Source organism: Aquarana catesbeiana, linkage group LG06, assembly GCF_042186555.1.
Source record: "Aquarana catesbeiana isolate 2022-GZ linkage group LG06, ASM4218655v1, whole genome shotgun sequence".
Classification (NCBI taxonomy): domain Eukaryota; kingdom Metazoa; phylum Chordata; class Amphibia; order Anura; family Ranidae; genus Aquarana; species Aquarana catesbeiana.
In genome coordinates, this window is record NC_133329.1 from 279924941 (window position 1) to 279944664 (window position 19724).

Genomic DNA, 19724 nt, shown 5'->3' on the forward strand with positions numbered 1-19724 from the left:
AACTGTTGGCGCTATATATAAATCCTGTATAATAATATAATCATTTCAAGTGCCTGCACACTTTCTCTCAAACCTTTAGCCCATACCTCTGTACGGGTTGTCAGTTTTTAGGTTTGAGGGAGTGTGAATGGACTAGGAGCATGCTGATCTGCACACTCACAGCCCATATAAATTACAAGTCCATCTGCTGCAGTGGCAGATGGAACTTATAGTTTTCTCATTCAGGCTACTTTCACATTGAGGCGTTTTAAAGGCGCTTTCGCGCTAAAGATAACGCCTGAAAAGCGCCTGTATACTTTCTCTTCTGCAGCCCCAGTGTGAAAGCCCGAGTGCTTTTACACTGGGGCGGTGCGCTTGCAGGACAGGAAAAAAGTCCTGCAAGCAGCATCTTTCGGGCTGTGTGGGAGCGCTGTATTTAGCGCTCCTAAACAGCCCCTGCCATTGAAATCAATGGCCAGGTTTGTCGAAGCGCCTGCAACGCGTTTCGACGGCGGTGATTTTAACCCTTTTTCGGCCACTAGCGGGGTTTAAAAGCGACCCGCTAGTGGCCGAAAAGCGCAGCTAAAACGAAAACGACGGTAAAGCCCCTAATGCGGCCAGCGCCTCAGTGTGAAAGTGCCCTCACAGATTCCTGTGAAAGAATGACAGGGATGTGTGGGCAGAGCTCCACCTGCTGTCAAGGGGAAGGGGGTGATCAGGGGTGCAGGGGGCAGGTTACTGAACATGTTACACCCTAGATACAGGGGTGACGTGTAACATGTTCGGAAAGGTGAAGTTATTCTTTAAGGGTTTCAGTTTCTAAAAAATTTCACCAAAATCACTTACAGTTCATCCCTACTAACCAGCTAGCAGAAACAGATAAATACATGACATATTGACAACAGCTATATTTTGGTATTAATCCCATACCAAGAAGGCTGAGTAGTGAGACATCAGCCTATGCTCAAACAACTCCTACAATGGTACCTGCTTTTATTAATTTTCCTACTTTGTAGGTGGATGGATGGATGGATGGATACATGAATGGTCGGATGCCAAAGGTCACAGAGATTTTCCAATCCTTTAAAGAAAGTCTTTGAGATAACAACTGTTTCTCACAACTGGAAATGCTAGTTACTGCAACTCTAAAACAGCCTGATTGTTCCAATCAATGCAAGCAGGTATTCAAAGTTTATCTTTCAACCTTTTTCCCTTCCATAAAACTAGCCATGTGGCGCCAGACAAAGGCATTCAAAACATAAATATATACATGCATTGAATAAGTATGAGCTGTGGTACCCATTTTTTTAAGTACAGAAACATCTGAGTTTGTAGGTGTGTAAGATTTTTTTTTTTCTGTTAACTGAGGTTACCTTTTGCATCTGATTTTCAGGACCCAGTTTTTATACAGTAACAGAGCCCCATAAAACCCATACAATGTCCAAAGAAATAAATGCATTGTTCAAACTGCAAATGTCAGTTTACCATACCTTGTGCTTGGAAGTGTCCCAATTGTGAACAAGACGGGCAGGTATAATGAAGCCATCGTCCACATGGCAGGTACTACAGTAATACCAGCCGCTATAACTGCATACTTTTGCTTTCCCATTGGAAAGACCTATGGGTCTTTGACAACCTGTAACAATCAAAACAAACAAAAACAATATATATTATATATATCAAGACTTGAATTTACAGATAGGTAGTATAATACAGTAAAAGAGGCATGGTAACTAGAAGTTTTGATTGTTACTCACCAACAATCCAGGATTAAAGTGTATCTAAGGTCAAAATTATAAATCATATCGCCATTTCCACAATGAATTTCAATGATTTTCAGCTCACTCCTCTTAACTACCTGAAGGATTTGCACCCTTAATGACCAGGTCATTTTTTGCGATATGGCACTGTGTTGCTTTAACTGACAATTGCGCGGTCATGCGACGCTGTACCCAAACAAAATTGACATCCTTATTTTCCCACAAATAGATCTTTCTTTTGGTTGTATTTGATCACCTCTGTGGTTTTTATTTTTTGCGATATAAACAAAAAAGAGCGACAATTAAAAAAAAAAAAAAAATCACAAGAAGCGTATATTGATTGGTTTGCGCAAGTTATAGCGTCTACAAAATAGTGAATAGATTTATGGCATTTAATTTTTTTTTACTAGTAATGGCGGCGATCAGTGATTTTTATTGGGACTGCGACATTGATCGGACATTTTTGACACATTTTTGAGCTAAAAAAAATGCACTGCTTACTGTGTAAAATGTCACTGGTAGGGAAAGGGTTAACACTAGAGGGCGATCAAGGGGTTAAATGTGTTCCCTGTTAGGTGATTCTAACTTTGTGGGAATGTGATTTACTAGAGGAGGAGCCAGATTGCTATTCCTACTTAGTTGGAGCAGACGATCTGTCTCTCCTCTCCTGACAGAATGGGGATTTGTGTGTTTACACACGCACACATCCCCTTTCGCGGGAACGTGCCAACCTGCCACAGAAAAATGACGGCGGCTGGTCAGCAAGTGGTTAATGTGAACTATCCTGAAGCTTGAAAATTTACTTTTTTTAAAATCTCATACATTTATTTCCTTGAATGCTGTGACACTAATTCACTATACCCAGGGATAATGCACCGCTGTGTCACACAATTCCCATAGCCTGCTGTCTGAACTATAGCGGTGTTGAGAAGAATTTCAAGTGGAACTTTAGTCAGAAAATGAAGTCCTGCTAGATCACTTCAGGCTGGCTCCTTTTGCAGATATAGCTATGTAAAACATTAAAAAAAAGTGCCTTTACCAGAGGTGGCCAACCTTTTGAAGAGCGAGGGCCACTTAAGCTTAGTAACCAGTCGCGGGCTACAATGAGTGGAGTGGGCGGATGACAGGTCCCTGTCCACTCTGCATATGCACTGCCCACTCTACTCTATGGGCCCTCTGATCGGTTCAGATGGAAGGGGGTGGATCCACTTCTGTTTATTTAGCAGATCAAATTGAAGGTAGGCGGGTGTAAAAAGACACAAGTCTGTTTACATTTACCACTCCACAGAGGTGAATGGAGGGTCTGATTGGTTCAGAACGATCGTGTGAAAGGGGCCTAAGGCTGCTTTTACATTGATGGTCTGCGGTCTACCCACACCGTGGGTGCAGCGCAGTGCACCTGTGGGTTAGCTTTACTTTGCCATAGAACTCTATTATATCCTGGAAGTGTGGTGAACTTTCTGAGGTACACTGCGCTACACCTGTGGATCAGTTTGAAAGCAGACCAGTAACCACTGCAGAACAGATATGCTCACATATATACATTGTGATTTTAGTAATAAATTTGCCTTTAATAACAGTCTTCCATTCAGGTATCGCCAGCTGTTGCTGTCCCAGGCAGAGTGCATTTGGTATCACTCCGCCTTTAACAGGAGGCGGTGCTATACAGGCAGCATTGGCTTATGCGGTTCTGCTCTGCAGCTGCTTACTTCCTCTACCGCTGACCCTGGGATGGCGGGTCGGCAACCTACAATCTAGGCTTGCCGACCTGTCATTCCAGAGCAGAAGGTCGCAGGCCACATCAGAGGGCTCCGCGGGCCACTGGTTGGGCACCCCTGCCCTACACGGTTTTAAATTCAGTAATACACTGTCTCATCCTGCTCTGCACATGCTCAGTTGCTTTCCATTTGTAGGCACTGCTGAGTTTGTAGAGGCCGTAAATCATACAGAGGCTGGTAAATCGATGGGTTTAGTTCCACTTTATGATTTACAGCTGGGGCTCTGGGCTTCAGCAAAATGGCAGCCTCCAGCAAGAAAAAACAGGAACACTGCTGGAGGCAATTTACAGCACACACTAATTTTGGTAGCATAATTAAAGTAGAATGTATGTTACTTGCTAAAGAACATTATTTTTTATCAAGCTGTTATGGGTAAAGTTCTGCTTTAAGAAGGTGGAGTCAGTACAAGAAACAAATCACATAATCACCGCTTGCGTGTACTAAGATACGATAGTATATGTTGTTCTTTAGAAATAAAAAGTAATCCAGAGGAATGAGCGGAGAAGCCGCCAAGCAAGCAGGAAATGCAGGAAGTTGTGGAAAGAGATGACCGGCAGACAAGCAGCATTCACAACATGAAAGGAGATTTTTCAAATCAAACAAGTATTTATTAAATACAAGAGCCATGGGTATTAATTGTTTGAATCTTGTTGCCCTTTGTGTTTTTTTCCAGATAAGTGCAGCAATGAAAAACCTGACCTTTGCTTCTGTGCAGGAGTTTCCTGTAATGAAGACCGGTCACTGCTGCTCTCTCTGGTCTCATAGCAGCCCCCATTTTTTTCTGCAGGCAGCCTGCAAAGAGCAGGCCTGCTGGGTCCCTCTGACAGCTCTGCTCTCTGCGCAGGCTACAGTATGATAGTAATGATATCACTTCTTACATTTGCAAGATAAAATCTGATTTTATAAATGCATTTGGTGCACACAAATACAGTTTTTATCCTTTGTGTCTATAAAGGTATGTATCTGAATGAAAATGTTTGCACTTGGAGTTCAGTTTTAAATGACTGAAATCCAGTCCTGCGGCTGGTTTGACACAAGCTGTCTGATCAGGTCTGTCTGTCAGTTTTTCAGGCGGACCTGATTGGACCATCCATAGCTCTCTACGGAGGGGCAGATTTCAGCAGACATGTGTCCGCTGACACCCGCCGGCATCTGATCCGGCCTCCTAAAACCAGCGGATCAGATCGGATGATAGTCTGATGGAAAAGGACTGGCAGTTGGTTTCCATCTGACGGCCTCATAGAGAAAATTGGGGCTGTTCTATGCATAGCGGACCGGATATGGACCTGTTATCTGCCTGCTCAGCAGGAAGATCCCCTGCTGAGCAGGTGGATGCGGACTATGGACCAGAATGGAACTACAGTGCCTTGAAAAAGTATTTATACCCCTTGAAATATTCCACATTTTGTCATGTTACAACCAAAAACATAAATGTATTTTATTGGGACTTTATATAATAGACTAACACACAGTGGCACATAATTGTAAAGTGGAAGGAAAATTAAAGGTTTTTCCATTTTTTTTTTTACAAATAATTTCTGAAAAGTGTGGCGTGCATATGTATTAACCCCCCCTGAGTACATACTTTGTAGAACCACCTTTCGCTGCAATTACAGCTGCAAGTCTTTTTTTGGTATGTCTCTACCAGCTTTGCACATCTAGAAAGTGACATTTTTGCCCATTCTTCTATGCAAAATAGCTGAAGCTCTGTCAGATTGGATGGAGAGCGTCTGAACAGCAGTTTTCAAGTCTTGCCACAGATTCCCAATTGGAATTAGGTCTGGACTCTGACTAGGCCATTCTAACACATGAATATGCTTTGATCTAAACCAGGGATATGCAATTAGCGGACCTCCAACTGTTGCAGAACTACAAGTCCCATGATGCATAGCAAGACAGCCACAAGCATGACACCCAAGGCAAAGGCATGATGGGAGTTGTAGTTTTGCAACAGCTGGAGGTCTGCTAATTGCATATCCCTGATATAAACAATTCTATTGTAGCTATGGCTGTATGGTTAGGGTCGTTGTGCTGTTGGAAGGTGAATCTCCCTCCCAGTCCCAAGTCTTTTGCAGACTCTAACAAGTTTTCTTTTAAGATTGCCCTACATTTAGCTCCATCCATCTTCCCATCAATGCTCACCAGCTTTCCTGTCCCTGCTGATGAAAAGCATCCCTAAAACATCAGGCTCTCACCACATTTTACGGTGGGGTTGGTGTGTTCATGGTGATGTGCAGTGTTAGTTTTTGGCCAGACATAGCGTTTTGCTTTTAGGCCAAAAAGTTCAATTTTGGTCTCACCTGACCAGAGCACCTTCTTCCACATGTTTGCTGTGTCACCACATGGCTTCTCGCAAACTGCAAAGTAGATTTCTTATGGCTTTCTTTCAACAATGGCTTTCTTCTTGCCACGTAAAGGCCAGATTTGTGGAGTGCACGACTAATAGTTGTCCTGTGGACAGATTCTCCCACCTGAGCTGTGAATCTCTGCAGCTCCTCCAGAGTTACCATGAGCCTTTTGGCCGCTTCTCTGATTAATGTTCCCTTTGCCCGGCCTATCAGTTTAGGTGAGGGGCAATGTCTTGGTAGAGTTGCAGTTGTGCCATACTCTTTCCATTTTCGGATGATGGATTGAACAGTGCACTGTGAGATGTTGAATATGAAAAAAAGTCACGCTACTAGTAGTGACAAAAAGCAAAAAAACAAACAAACAATATTATAGCAGCCAGCATCAACAGTGTAGTAAACTGTGTAACCAAGTAAAAGACGGCAGGACATCAGACTTATGTACGATCGATTTACAGGAGCTGACAACTTCATGCGAGTTCAAGCAGGACTGCTTGTAGGAGGTTCTAATAGGCACCCTCTACCCCTCACTGTTCTGGATGAAGCCATCGAAGTGCACCTTTACATCGCCATCATTTTCCACCAAGCACCCACTGGATTGAATTATCCAAACGCCCGATTGACCCACCGCTGTATGGTGAGTGTGTCCACCCTTTGTGGTAAGCGTACCTAATTCTTCTACCATCTTACCTGTATGTTGGCAAATGCTATATGAAGAGGCTCGTTCAGCTATACATACTGGTTGAAAAAGCATTACCTTTATACAGTCTCTTCATATGGGACTTTCACTGCACTTTATTGAAGAAATTTTTTTATATATCATGGACAGTTCTTTGTTGCATTTTTTTCCCACAGTCAGTTTATGTACATTTGTTGTGTATATATGACAGCTTTTTTTTATGATTTGTATGACTTATATATATGTTTGTCTTATAAGCTGTCACCAGTTTCACATTCATCCCTGAGGGATGTTTTGATATTTTGAATTTCACATTAGCGCTGAATTTATATATTTTCTTTCACTGTGAGATGTTAAATAGTTAATCCGGTCGAAAAAAGACACAATTCCTTCTAGTTCAACCATAAAAATAAATAAATAAAAAATAATATCATACAATCCCATATCCAGAGGAAGGTGAAAAATCCCAGCAAAGCACGATCCAATTTGCTACAGCAGGGGAAAAAATTCCTTCCTGATCCCAGAGAGGCAATCGGATTTTCCCTGGATCAACTTTACCCATATATGTTAGTACCCAGTTATATTGTGTACATTAGTTAATTATGTACATTTAGGAAAGAATCCAGGCCCTTCTTAAAGAAATCTACTGAGCTGGCCAGAACCAACTCTGGAAGAAGCCTATTCCACATTTTCACAGCTCCACCAGCTCTGTGAAGAAACCTTTCCGTATTTGGAGATTAAATCTCTTTTCCTCTAGGCGTAAAGAGTGCCCTCTTATCCTCTGTGTTGACCATAAAGTGAATAACTCAACACCAAGTTCACTATATGTACCCCTTATATATTTGTACATATTGATCATATCCCCCCTTAATCTCCTCTTCTCAAGAGAGAATAAATTCAGTTCCTCTAATCTTTCCTCATAGCTGAGCTCCTCCATGCCTCTTATCAGTTTGATTGCACTTCTCTGCACTTTCTCCAGTTCCCCTATATCCTTTTTGAGAACTGGTGCCCAAAACTGAATAGCATATTCCAGATGAGGTTTTACTAATGATTTTTACAGGGGCAAAATGATATCGCTCTCTCTGGAGTCCATACCTCTCTTAATACAAGAAAGGACTTTGCTCGCTTTGGAAACCGTAGCTTGGCATTGCATGTTATTATTGAGCTTATAATCTACCAAAACCCCAGATCCTTCCCCACTATGGATTCCCCCAGTTGTACTCCCCCTAGTATGCATGATGCATGCATATTCTTAACCCCCAAGTGCATAACTTTACATTTATCTACAATAAACCTCATCTGCCACATAGTCACCCAATTAGACAGTGCACTGAGGTCGGCTTGTAAATTGGAGACATCCTATAAGGACGTTTTTCCATTGCATAGCTTGGTGTCATCTGCAAAGACTGAAATGGTACTTTTAATCCCAGACCCAATATCATTTACAAAGGTATTAAAAAGTAAGGGTCCCAGCACTGAACCTTGGGGTACACCACTGATAACCTTATACCGTTCAGAGTAAGAACCACTACTCTCTGAATTCTGTCTTTTAGCCAGTGTTCTATCCATTTACAAACTGATATTTCCAAGCCTGTAGACTTTACCAAAGCAGATATTCAAAGCATGGAATATTTTTTTTAATAACCTAACCCTGCTTTAAACTTCCCCACAACTTTATCCCTGACCTGTCTGGTGTGTTCCTTGGCCTTCATGGTTCTGTTTGTTCAATAAGTTTCTCTAACAAACCTTGGAGGGCTTCACAAAACAGCTGCATTTATACTGAGATTACATTATACACAGGTGGACTCTATTTACTAATTAGGTGACTTTTCAAGGCAATTGGTTCCACTAGATTTTAGCTAGGGGTATCAGAGTAAAGGGGACTGAATAATGGGACTTTAAAGGCACATTGTAATAAGCTACAAAAAGTATATAAAAGGTTCAATTTTTATTAATAACATACAAAAAACACAAAAAACGGACATGGAAGTTTAAAAACACATCAGATATAGGCATACAACTCAGTTAAATACACCATTATGGATCCTATCCTGCAGTCTCCTATATAGTATTCTATAGCCATAGACAAATAAGACAATATTTCCAAGTAAGAGAGAGGATAAACTTCCCCTGTGGAGTTGAAAGTGAGGGAGCACTGCAGGTCTGGTGTTCCAAAGTGGTATAGTCTCAAATTGTTCTACATGTTTCGCGTTAGCAATGAACGCTTCATCCGGAGCTAGAGGTTCAAATAAATGTAAAAAAAGAAAAATGTTCACAAAAGTGGGCTTGGTTAGTAGATCGCTGAAAACGATCGGAGGTGAAGATGTATCTGAAAAAAGTCAGGTGGGCAGCAAGCAGAAGCAGGGGCCTCCCAAATAGCTGTCACATCAGTTAGTTGTAGGTATGGAGAGTAGCTTGTATAAGCTGCAGTTCCCACGATAGAAAGAGGAGGATCTGGGAATGCACCGCTCTGCTATGATGCTGCCTGTTGTATGTCTCTTTCCTTTAAAGTCCCATTACTTAGTTCCTTGATGCCCTTAACAGAATACCGGGGACGTTGGCACAAATGATCTTCGAGTACCTACAGAGTCACCCTGTATATTAGGTACTTTAGTACTAGGATTTCCCTTTTGCTAAAGGGGACTGAATACAAATGCACGCCACACTTTTCAGATATTTATTTGTAAAAAACTTTTGAAAACCATTTATCATTTTCCTTCCACTTCACAATTATGTGCCACTTTGTCATGGTCGATCACATAAAAATTCCTAATAAAATACATTTATGTTTTTGGTTGTAACATGACAAAATGTGGAAAATTTCAAGGGGTATGAATATTTATTTCAAGGGGTATGAATACTTTTTCAAGGCACTGTATATGTATGGAGTTTTTAAGTGTACCTGAAGCCATTTTTTTTTTCATTTTGAAGAGTGAGGGAGGGTTAAAACCCAAGTCACGTTTTTATTGCTGTCTTTGTTCCTCTTGCCTCTCTCTTTATTCTTTTGACCATTTACACAGGAGAAAAAAACAACAACATTGGAAGTTGTCAGACAGCAAAAGAAGAAATTGAAAAGACATTTTAACCATTTCTCACTCTATCAAAAACTAAAAGAGTTTTGGCTTCAGATATACATTAAGAATTCTCCAGACATATCAGCTGACTGCAATTGACAGGCTGGATTTTCCAGGCTGATAGCTATTGTTCCCTAAGGATAAGGCTTGCACTAAGGGTGTTAGCTCAGTGTACATGAACGTTTGCTAATCTAACATGAACATGCTTGTACATATATCCACCTTCAATAAAAAAAAAAAAAAAAAAACACAAGCATTGTGCAATATCTGAGCCCAGCTCTAGATAGGTATTAATTATGCTTCATATTTGAAATGTATACTCATTTATAAATGTACAGAGAGCACAGAAAAGACCCACGTGTTTTGGATGCTCTGCAAGTTTAACTAATATAGGCAATAACTAATAACGATATCTTATTGTCTAAAGTAGAAGTATAGGCAAAACTTTTTTTTTCTTATTTTGGATTTTTTTTTTTTTTTTTGCCATCTGTGTCCCATTGGGGAGAGTTCCCTTCACTTCCTGCCCCATAGCCAAAGCAGGAAGTGAGAGGAAATCCCTGCAAATTAAGGGAATACATTAGGACCCCCCAGGTCACTAGAACTAATGTCCCCATTGGAATATTTTTCCTCTATTACTTTTCTGGGGACAACCCCGTTTTGGATTTTCTTTTACTTTGAATGATAATGGTAAACAGGACAAATAGACAGCAATAAAAGACAGACAGAAATAAAAACCTGACAGGTGTTCTAATTCCTCTCCACTGTATCCAAAACTTAAAAAAAAGAAAATGTTCAATGATACTTTAAGGCCTTGTTCACACCTAAGCGTATCAGAATAAGGGGTAAGTGTATCAGAATCAGGGGTAAAATCGCGCAAATGTGCCCGTGTTTCAAGAATTGTGCCAAAACCCCCGAAGTGCTTGCAGTGCCATTGTTTCTTAAAGGAGTTGTAAAGGCAGAAGGTTTATCAACTTAATGCATTCTATGCATTAAGATAAAAAGCCTTCTGTGTGTAGCAGCCCCCCAGCACCCCCTAATACTTGCCTGAGCCCCATCTCTGTCCAGTGATATACACAAATCCCTCAGCCGTCCGGGTCTCTCCCTCCTGATTGGCTGAGACACAGCAGCGGCGCCACTGGCTCCCACGGCTGTCAATCAAAGTCAGTTAGCCAATCAAGAGAGAGAGGGGGTGGGGCTGAACGGCAGCTCCGTGTTTGAATGGACACAAGGAGCTGCAGCTCAGCTCGGGTGCCCTCATAGCAAGCTGCTTGCTGTGGTGGGCACTTGACAGGATGGAGGGGCCAGGAGCAGCAAAGAGGGAACCGAGAAGAGGAGGATCTGGGCTGCTCTGTGCAAAACCACTGCAACAGAGCAGGTAAGTAAAACATGTTATTTAAAAGGAAAACAAACGAAAAAAAAAAACTTTAAAATTGCTTTAATGGCACCTCAAATGTAGTGTGATTTTGCCACGATTGTAGAGCAACAATATGTGCAAAAAACGTGGTAAAATGTAGGGCGCCAAATGCACCTGGCTAAGTGCCAAAATTGAGTACATGAGCTTCTTTGGCTTGGTAAACATGCATAGGGCAACCTCATTCAAAGTAGTGATTTGGAATTGTGCAAATGGGCTGCCCCAGGCGCGATACACAGAAATGCACGTGAAACGCTGGAAAAAAATTTGCGAGCAGGAATGCGTGTTCCTGCTATGTGAAATGTGAACAGAGCCTTCAAGTGATTAGGCTGCCCTATGCATAATGTAAATCGTGCAACAAAAAAAGAAATTGCGAGCGGGAACACATGTTCCCAATATGTGAAACAGGGCCCAATTTGACCCTATGCACAATGGTTAAAACTCTCAATGGATTCCACATTTGGGTAAGCTTTCTTTCATTTGTCGGCGCTTATACATTTATATATTTAACTTGATCAGTGTGGTGTTATAACTATTATGCTATATTTTTAATTCCTATTCCAATGTATTTTATCAATAATAACTAAAATAAGGGAGTTTGCTGTGATTATATTACAATAAAACAATATTAAATATACATATCTAAAATTACTGTTCATTTTCAATTATTTACCAGGGTTATATATATATATATATATATATATATATACACACACACACACACACACACACACACACATATATACACACTTCTTCCACTATATAAAATAAGCATAGATACACTGCTAGAAGGACCTCTGGTGGTTAAAATAAAAAGCATGTGTTAAAGATGGTATGAGTCAAACTGTGAAGACAACGGGTGTGATGTGCAGTAATTTGTCTTCTGGGATATAACAAATAACTATATAACTGCTTATTTCCTCTGCTCACTTTTCTTTCCTTGCAGTATACAAAAAAAACACTTTGGCAGCACAAAGCCAATAAATATGTCAATAACTTCAGTTAAATGGGAACTTTATTCGTAGATAAGTTACACCTGAATACAGTAATTTAATAACAAAGCCACTCAATGTACATTTACTAGACACCCTTATAAATAATTTATACATCTTTTAAGAAGCAAGCACTTAGGGCTTCTTCACACCAGCAGTGCCACTATATTCATGGACGCTGGTATGCGCTGGGAGAAATATCTCTCAATTTCATGAATTCATTGTTTTGTGCATACTTTATTAAATGTCACAAATTGACATTTCAGAAAGTTCTACTGGCCACAGCCTGCTGCAATGCAATAGACTGCATCGCACCTTAATGCATTGAAAAAAACAAAAAAAAGTACTGCATGCTGTACTGTTTTCAGTGTACTGTACTGGAGAAGGCTGCCCAGCACAGTCATAATGCACCTGGTGTGACCAGGCCCTTAGAGGCATACTGTAAGGCAGTAACTGTGACAGTCATCATTCATCAAACATTCTTTGCAGGTGAATCTTCCTAGTGCATGCATTAAAATATTCAGGAAATGATTAACCACCGGTGAATGTTTGGTCACATTGTTTTTTTTATATGCCCCTTCCTTTAAGAAATGCAATCAACGTATGACTGCTGGAGACATTATTTCTGTCTACATATTTCTGCTCCAGCTTTTACAAATACACTCCAGTGGTTCACAGAGAAAAGAAGCAGAACATACACTATATGTGGGTATATGAGGTCAGGCACTGATGTTGGATGAGAAGGTCTCCACTGTAATTTATCTCAAAGGTGTTTTATCGGGTTGAAGTCAGGACTCTGTGCAGGCCAGTCAAGTTCCTCCACCCCAAACTCGCTCATCCATGTCTTTATGGACCTTGCTTTGTGCACTGACTTACCTTAGTTCCAGTAAAGGGAACACTTAGGGCGTCAGCATACCAAGACATTTTGGAAAATTTCATGCTCCCAACTTTGTGGGAATAGTTTGGGATGACCCCTTCCTGTTCCAACATGACTGCGCACCAGTGCACAAAGCAAGGTCCATAAAGATATGAATGAGCGAGTTTGGGGTGGACGAGCTGCACAACCCGATTGAACACCTTTGGGATGGATTAAAGTGAAGACTGTGCTTCTGGAAGAATGGTCAACTCCGTGACTGTTCTTGAATGGCCCAGCCAGAGCCCTGATTTAAACCCAACTGAGCATCTCAGGAGAGACCTAAAAATGGCTGTCCACCAATGTTTACCATCCAACCTGACAGAACTGGAGAGGATCTGCAAAGAGGAATGGCAGAGGATCCCCAAATCCAGGTGTGAAAAACTTGTTGCATCTTTCCCAAAAAGACTCATGACTGTATTAGATCAAAAGGGTGCTTCTATTAAATACTGAGCAAAGGGTCTGAATACTTAGGACCATGTAATATTTCAGTTTTTCTTTTTTAATAAATCTGCAAAAATGTCAACAATTCTGTGTTTTTCTGTCAATATGGGGTGCTGTGTGTACATTAATGAGGAAAAAAAATTAACTTAAATGATTTTAGCAAATGGCTGCAATATAACAAAAAGTGAAAAATTTAAGGGGGTCTGAATACTTTCTGTCCCCACTGTATGTCCACAAACTATGGGTGCAATTCCAGCAGGCCAAACAGAAAATAAGAGCCTTGTATATTCAATATGCAATGATTTTCACTGCTATATTGAGAGCTGTACATTAAGAGCAAAACAATTTTCGGTACACCTGAACGTGCCTTGACCTGGGTAGAAACACTGCCACAACCTGTGAGGTGCACTCCAGGACTTCTAACAAACTGATGAGTCACCTCCAGTTGTCACATAATAGTGTACTCTATAGGTACCAGGCTCTAAGCCTTAAAAAACATTGTCCTCCTACATAGGGTGGAGTCAAAAACCTTAGAGTCTAAGGTTTTTGACTCCACTCTATGTAGGACGACAATGTATTTTGTACAGTTGCTTGTGCAAGTGTTTTTTGGCCATGCTCCCCAAACTGAGTTATAATTTTGGGATCAAGCCTGCTCCATTGGTACAAAGAGTTTTCTTGTATTTATATTTTTGTTCATATGTTTTAATGTCTGATTGGATGCGTGTCTGTTCTGCCCAAGGTGGACCATGGTCTTTCTTTTTATGCCTGAACAGTCCTCATGCCTAATGTTACTTTACTGTCATGGACTGTCATTTTTGACTATCTTAAGAACCATGAATCTCAAATTTTGTGTTTGAAGGAAACTTGTTTAACCGCTTGTTGCCCAGTGTACATATATAAAACTTCCTGGTCAGCAAGCAGTTATACCAAGATCATTGCTGTAGCCTCAGCCATGACCCTGATACCATCCTTTTTTTTAGCCTGTAATCGATTTTCCCACAAAAACAATCCTATCACCTTCACAGTACTCAGAAGGGACCTCCCGCAGCCATTTCTGTCCTGTATACAAAATTAAATATCCCTGGGTTCTCCTGTCCTGTAAGCAGTCAGGCCAGCTGCCCACAGAGGAGATGGAGAAACAACTGTTCACAAATGAAGCCTGAAGCAACAAGGACTTTGTCACTTCTGGTCTCAGTGCTGTCATTCCCTTGCGGGTACAGCAAGGGAAGCATTTGTTCAAACACGGTCTGTGTTAGATCAGAAGCTTAGACTTCTGATGTCTCAATAAAGAGTACATGTCAATGCCCTAAGTTATCACAAGGGGCTTGTTCAACCTTGTAATAATAATAAAGATAAATAAAAATGTTTTAATAAATAATAGAATAGAAAAAAATTAAAAGCACCCATGTCCCTTACACAAATGCAAATGTAGCTCCTGCACGCATATGTAAGCATTGATTGCAATACACATGTGAGGTATCCCGACCTGCCTGGCAAATTAATACATAAGAGGCCAGGACTGTAATGCACTTTTCTGGCACAGGAGATTACTACAGCGGCACCTGAAAGTGAAGTGACAGTCCGCTTGGCTGGTTACAGCCTGCAGATTGTGGAGATGTATATGGGCTGCCCCCCCCCCGATGTAGATGTAGATTCCCAACAACCAAAAAATATTCTTATTAATCCAAAACCTATAGGGCCCTATGTAGAATCAATAATGCATTGGCTACAACTGACTTACTACCCTAAGACTACTTTCACACTGGGGCTTTGGGAGTGTCGGCGGTAAAGCACCGCTATTTTTAGCGCCATTTTACCATCGTTTTAGCGGTGCTATTCGGCAGGCGGTTTTGACCCTTTTTCAGCCGCTAGTGGGGGGTAAAAGCGCCCCGCTAGCGGCGAAAAGGTGTCAAGACCGCCAGCAAAGCGTCGCTGCAGCAGCGCTGCCCACTGATTTCAATGAGCAGGGGTGCTTTATTTATTTATTTCAGGTACTTATATAGCCCCGTCAATTTACGCAGCGCTTTACATATACATTGTAAATTCACATCAGTCCCTACCCTCAAGGAGCTTACACTCTAAGGTTCCTAACTCACATTCATACATACTAGGGACAATTTAGACAGGATCCAATTAACCTACCAGCATGTCTTTGGAGTGCTTTAGGAGCGGTGTGTACACCGCTCCTACAGTGTTGCAAAGATTCTGCTTGTAGGACTTTTTTACCGTCCTGCAAGCGCACCGCTCCAGTGTGAAAGCACTCGGTGAGAGGAGAGGATCTTTACAGGCGCTATTTTTAGCGCTATAGCGCCTGTAAAGCGCCTCAGTGTGAAAGCAGCCTAAGTGCACCATATTCCCTATTTGACTCAAACACTCTCAGATCACTCCCCTCTTAAATTTGCACAGACCCTGAGACATAGGCTGTCCTTTTGAGTATGCAGGCACAACCCCCTTTGGATAACTACTGCAGATATTGCTGTGAATGTCGAAAAGAATATTGTGGACTACTGGTAATATATTATGCACCCCTTTTGGCACAACTTGGGATGCCTTTGAAGCGGTAGTAAGGGGTTCTTATACAAAAAACAAATATTGTGACATATAGAACCTCTTGGCATTCCACTTTAATATCTTTGGAAACTGGTTTGGAAATGGTAGTTGCGAAACATGCAGTTGACACTTCCCCAGCTACTCACTGTGCTCTTATAGAGGCGCATTGTACTTTATATCTTCATGCAATTGATATGACGAAAAAAAAAACAACTTTATCTGTGTCACATACCTGGTGAAGTTTAAGCTCTTGCACCTCTTGTCCAACACTCCTGGTAGTGGTGACAGGAGGTGTGAGGACACAGAGTGGCATGAGGGCCAATGTAGTGGGCAGTGCCAGCTGTTGGTTGCAGGATACAAATGACAGTGGATCACCGGACAGGGACCAGATACTGGAACAAGGTGACACTTGATCAGCAGACAGGAGCAAAGCCAGGACATAAGCCTAAGGTTCTCAACAGCTGGGCCAAAAGGTTCTCAACAGCCAGGTAGCGAGGTACAGGAACACAAGCCAAAAGCGGAGTCAGGGTATGGGTCGTTGTCACAAAGGGTAGGCAGGAATACTAAGAGAGTTCAGAGGCAAGTGGGGTCATGCACAGCAAGGTCAACATAGCAATTTATGGCACAGGTAAAGCAGGAACTAGCTAAATTTGCTCATGTCACCATCCAGCTTAAATAGGCCATTTGGCGCCAATATCAATGCCGAGCGTGCACGTGTGTGTGCAGACATGTTGCTTAGCGTGCACGCTAATACGATTTCGTATGAATGCAAATACATATCTTGCAGTAAGCCTTTGCTCGAAATTAAGAGTATGCAAAAGCCTTCTTGTTCTGATACCTACTGGGCTTTTCTTATAATCTATCAGCAAAGCTGCATGAGTATAGTGGAAAGAATAGGAGAATGCTGGCTTATCTTTCCTGCCTTTGAGTACCTTGACGCAACTATTCCTGGCCTTGACCTACCAGACAGTACCGTTATAATGGATCCTATAGTAATCAATACAGCCTTTGCCCATTATTATAACTATCCATATGCAGACTTCCTTCCTTCCTCTGCACTTGTCTTAAATAACTTATTTGACCCTCCCCAACTTCCATGACTTATGCCGTGTACACACAAGCGGACTCTCTGCCAGACTTGGTCCGGGAGACCGGACTCCGTCAGGCAATTCGATCGTGTGTGGGCTCCAGCGAACTTTTTTTCCCCAAAAGTCCGACGGACTTAGAAATAAAACATGTTTCAAATCTTTCCGACCGACTCGAGTCCGGTCGAAAAATCCACTCGTCTGTATGCTAGCCCGACGGACTAAAACTGAAGCTAGGGCAGCTATTGGCTACTGGCTATCAACTTCCTTATTTTAGTCCGGTCGTACGTTATCAAGTACGAATCCGTCGGACTTTGGTGTGATCGTGTGTAGGCAAGTCCGTTTGTTAGGAAAGTCTGTCGGAAGTCAGCTGAAAATCTGTCGGATAGACTGTCAGACCAGTTCGGTCGAAAAGTCCGCTCGTGTGTACGCGGCATAAGGCCCCATTCACACTTGTGCGACCCGAAAGCCGCACGACTTTGACACAACTTTGACGCGACTTAAAGCAATGCCTGTATAATCTTGAGGTCTATGGACCTCAAGTCACATCAAAGTCGAACCAAAGTAGTGCAGGAACTACTTTGAAGTAGCACAGATATGAATGGTACTCATTGGAAATCATGTGGTACGACATGTCATGCGACTTTGCAGTACCAAGTCGCAGAACAAGTTGCACAAGTGTGAATGGGGCCTTACTCCTTCCTAAGGCAAGCCCTAGAAAATTAACTGAACAGGAGATTATTGATGTTATTTCCCAGTAAAACACCAGGCCTTGATGGTCTACTTGCAGGTAAGGGTACCCATGATAATATTAGACATCTATAGCTACATATTCATAGTGCCACTAGGTCACAAAGGGGTTGGTTGATTGTTTTGGTGGTGTCAAAAAGCATTCAACACTGTTAGGTGGTCTTTCATGTGGGAAACTATGGCACAAATGGGCTTTAGATCTTAGTTTATTGAGTGGGTTAAGCTCTTATATTCCAAACTAAAAGCATGTATTCAGACTAACAGGGGCCTTTTCACTCCAGTGGGGTACCCAGCAGGTCTATCCACTTTCATAGCTCAAATTGCTGTAGCTATGGAATCATCAACATTGCGTGGTAGACAGATCCCTGGTGTGGGGGGCATCTTCTGGGGTCTTTTGGAGGAGAAGATGTTGTTGTATGCATCTCAGGTCTAATAGTGGGCTGGGATAAGTCTCTTGTTTTTCTGATCAGTCTAATGTAACCTCATGCTTATCTACAGCTACACAAATTACAATTATCCACTAAGTTTACATATGTAGAGATTCAAATACAACTAGATCTTAAAAAAATGTAATCCCTTAATATCACCATTTTGTACTTTGATGCAAGTGGTAGAAGATTTGGGGACATCTCAAGCCTAAAAGTGGGCTGAGATAAATCTATTGTTTTTCTGATCGGTCCAATGTCACCTCATGCTGCTCTACAGCAGCCCAAATTACAATTATTCACTAAATTTAAATACTTAGAGATCCAAATTCAACTAGATGTTAACAAATCTGAACCCCTTAATATCACCCTTATTGTGACACAAGTGGAATCTTAGATTATGAATGTGCCCACCCCCCTCCCCCTCCTCATCCTCCTAATCTTTATTGGCAGTGTAAACCTAATGAAGATGATCTACTTCCCAACATTTGTATATGTTCCTAAGGCCTCTCCTAAGGCCTCTCCTAAGGCCTCTCCAGCATTCCATCCCAAAAAACTGTTTCAACGCATAGAATCCATTATCTCATCTTTTATTTGAAATAACATGCATTTAAGAATTGCTAGATCCCCCTTACAGGTGATTTCTACTAAAGGTGGACTGGCATGCCCTAACCTATTTATGCATTTTATAGCTTCCCAGCTTATATTTATGATTTTGTTGCATTCAGCCTCCCCCAACCCATCTATTATACTAATGTCAGCTCTTTGGGAAACTCCTTTAGGTCTCAAGGATCATATTCACAGACCTACTGTCTTACAATGGAAGAAATGTTCTCCAGTGGACCTCTGTCTCTTGGCCTGGCTCACAACAGAGAATGTGTTATCCCCCATTCAATCAGGTACACATTGGACTCCCCTTTTGCGCCACAACAGATTTAAAGAACTATATGGCCACCCTGACTAGACTTTGTAGTTCAATAAATGGTATTTCTTATACATCTCAGCTTTTTGACAATGGCATTTTACTGTCCTTTAAGGCACTTAAAGTGTTACTAAACTCAATTATTTAAAAAAAAATTCTTCTGGGGTCCCTGGCGGCAATCTCCACTCCTCCTCTTCTTCTGCGGGACTACCATAGCCAGCCGCTGGCTATGGGGAGAGGTAGTCCCCACGCTTCCGAGCTGTGTGTCTACGGAGCAATGCTGCATAGACTTAACCACTTCAGCCCCGGAAGGATTTACCCCCTTCCTGACCAGAGCACTTTTTACAATTTGGCACTGCGTCGCTTTAACTGCTAATTGCGCGGTCATGCAATGCTGTACCCAAACGAAATTTGCGTCCTTTTCTTCCCACAAATAGAGCTTTCTTTTGATGGTATTTGATCACCTCTGCCGTTTTTATTTTTTGCGCTATACACGGAAAAAGACTGAAAATTTTGAAAAAAAATGATATTTTCTACTTTTTGTTCTAAAAAAAATCCAATAAACTCAATTTTAGTCATACATTTAGGCCAAAATGTATTTGGCCACATGTCTTTGG

The 19724-nt window shown here is 41.5% G+C and overlaps 1 protein-coding gene across 2 annotated transcripts in view; it reads right to left on the reverse strand.

Annotated features, from left to right (window-relative positions):
* PLEKHM3 (pleckstrin homology domain containing M3) overlaps window positions 1-19724 on the reverse strand; it is a 323563-nt gene that overhangs the window by 181803 nt on the left and 122036 nt on the right. For both annotated transcript variants that reach the window (XM_073633403.1, XM_073633404.1), the window contains exon 4: window positions 1470-1615. In XM_073633403.1, coding sequence (XP_073489504.1) covers window positions 1470-1615 — 146 coding nt within the window. The remainder of the gene's footprint in view (window positions 1-1469; window positions 1616-19724) is intronic.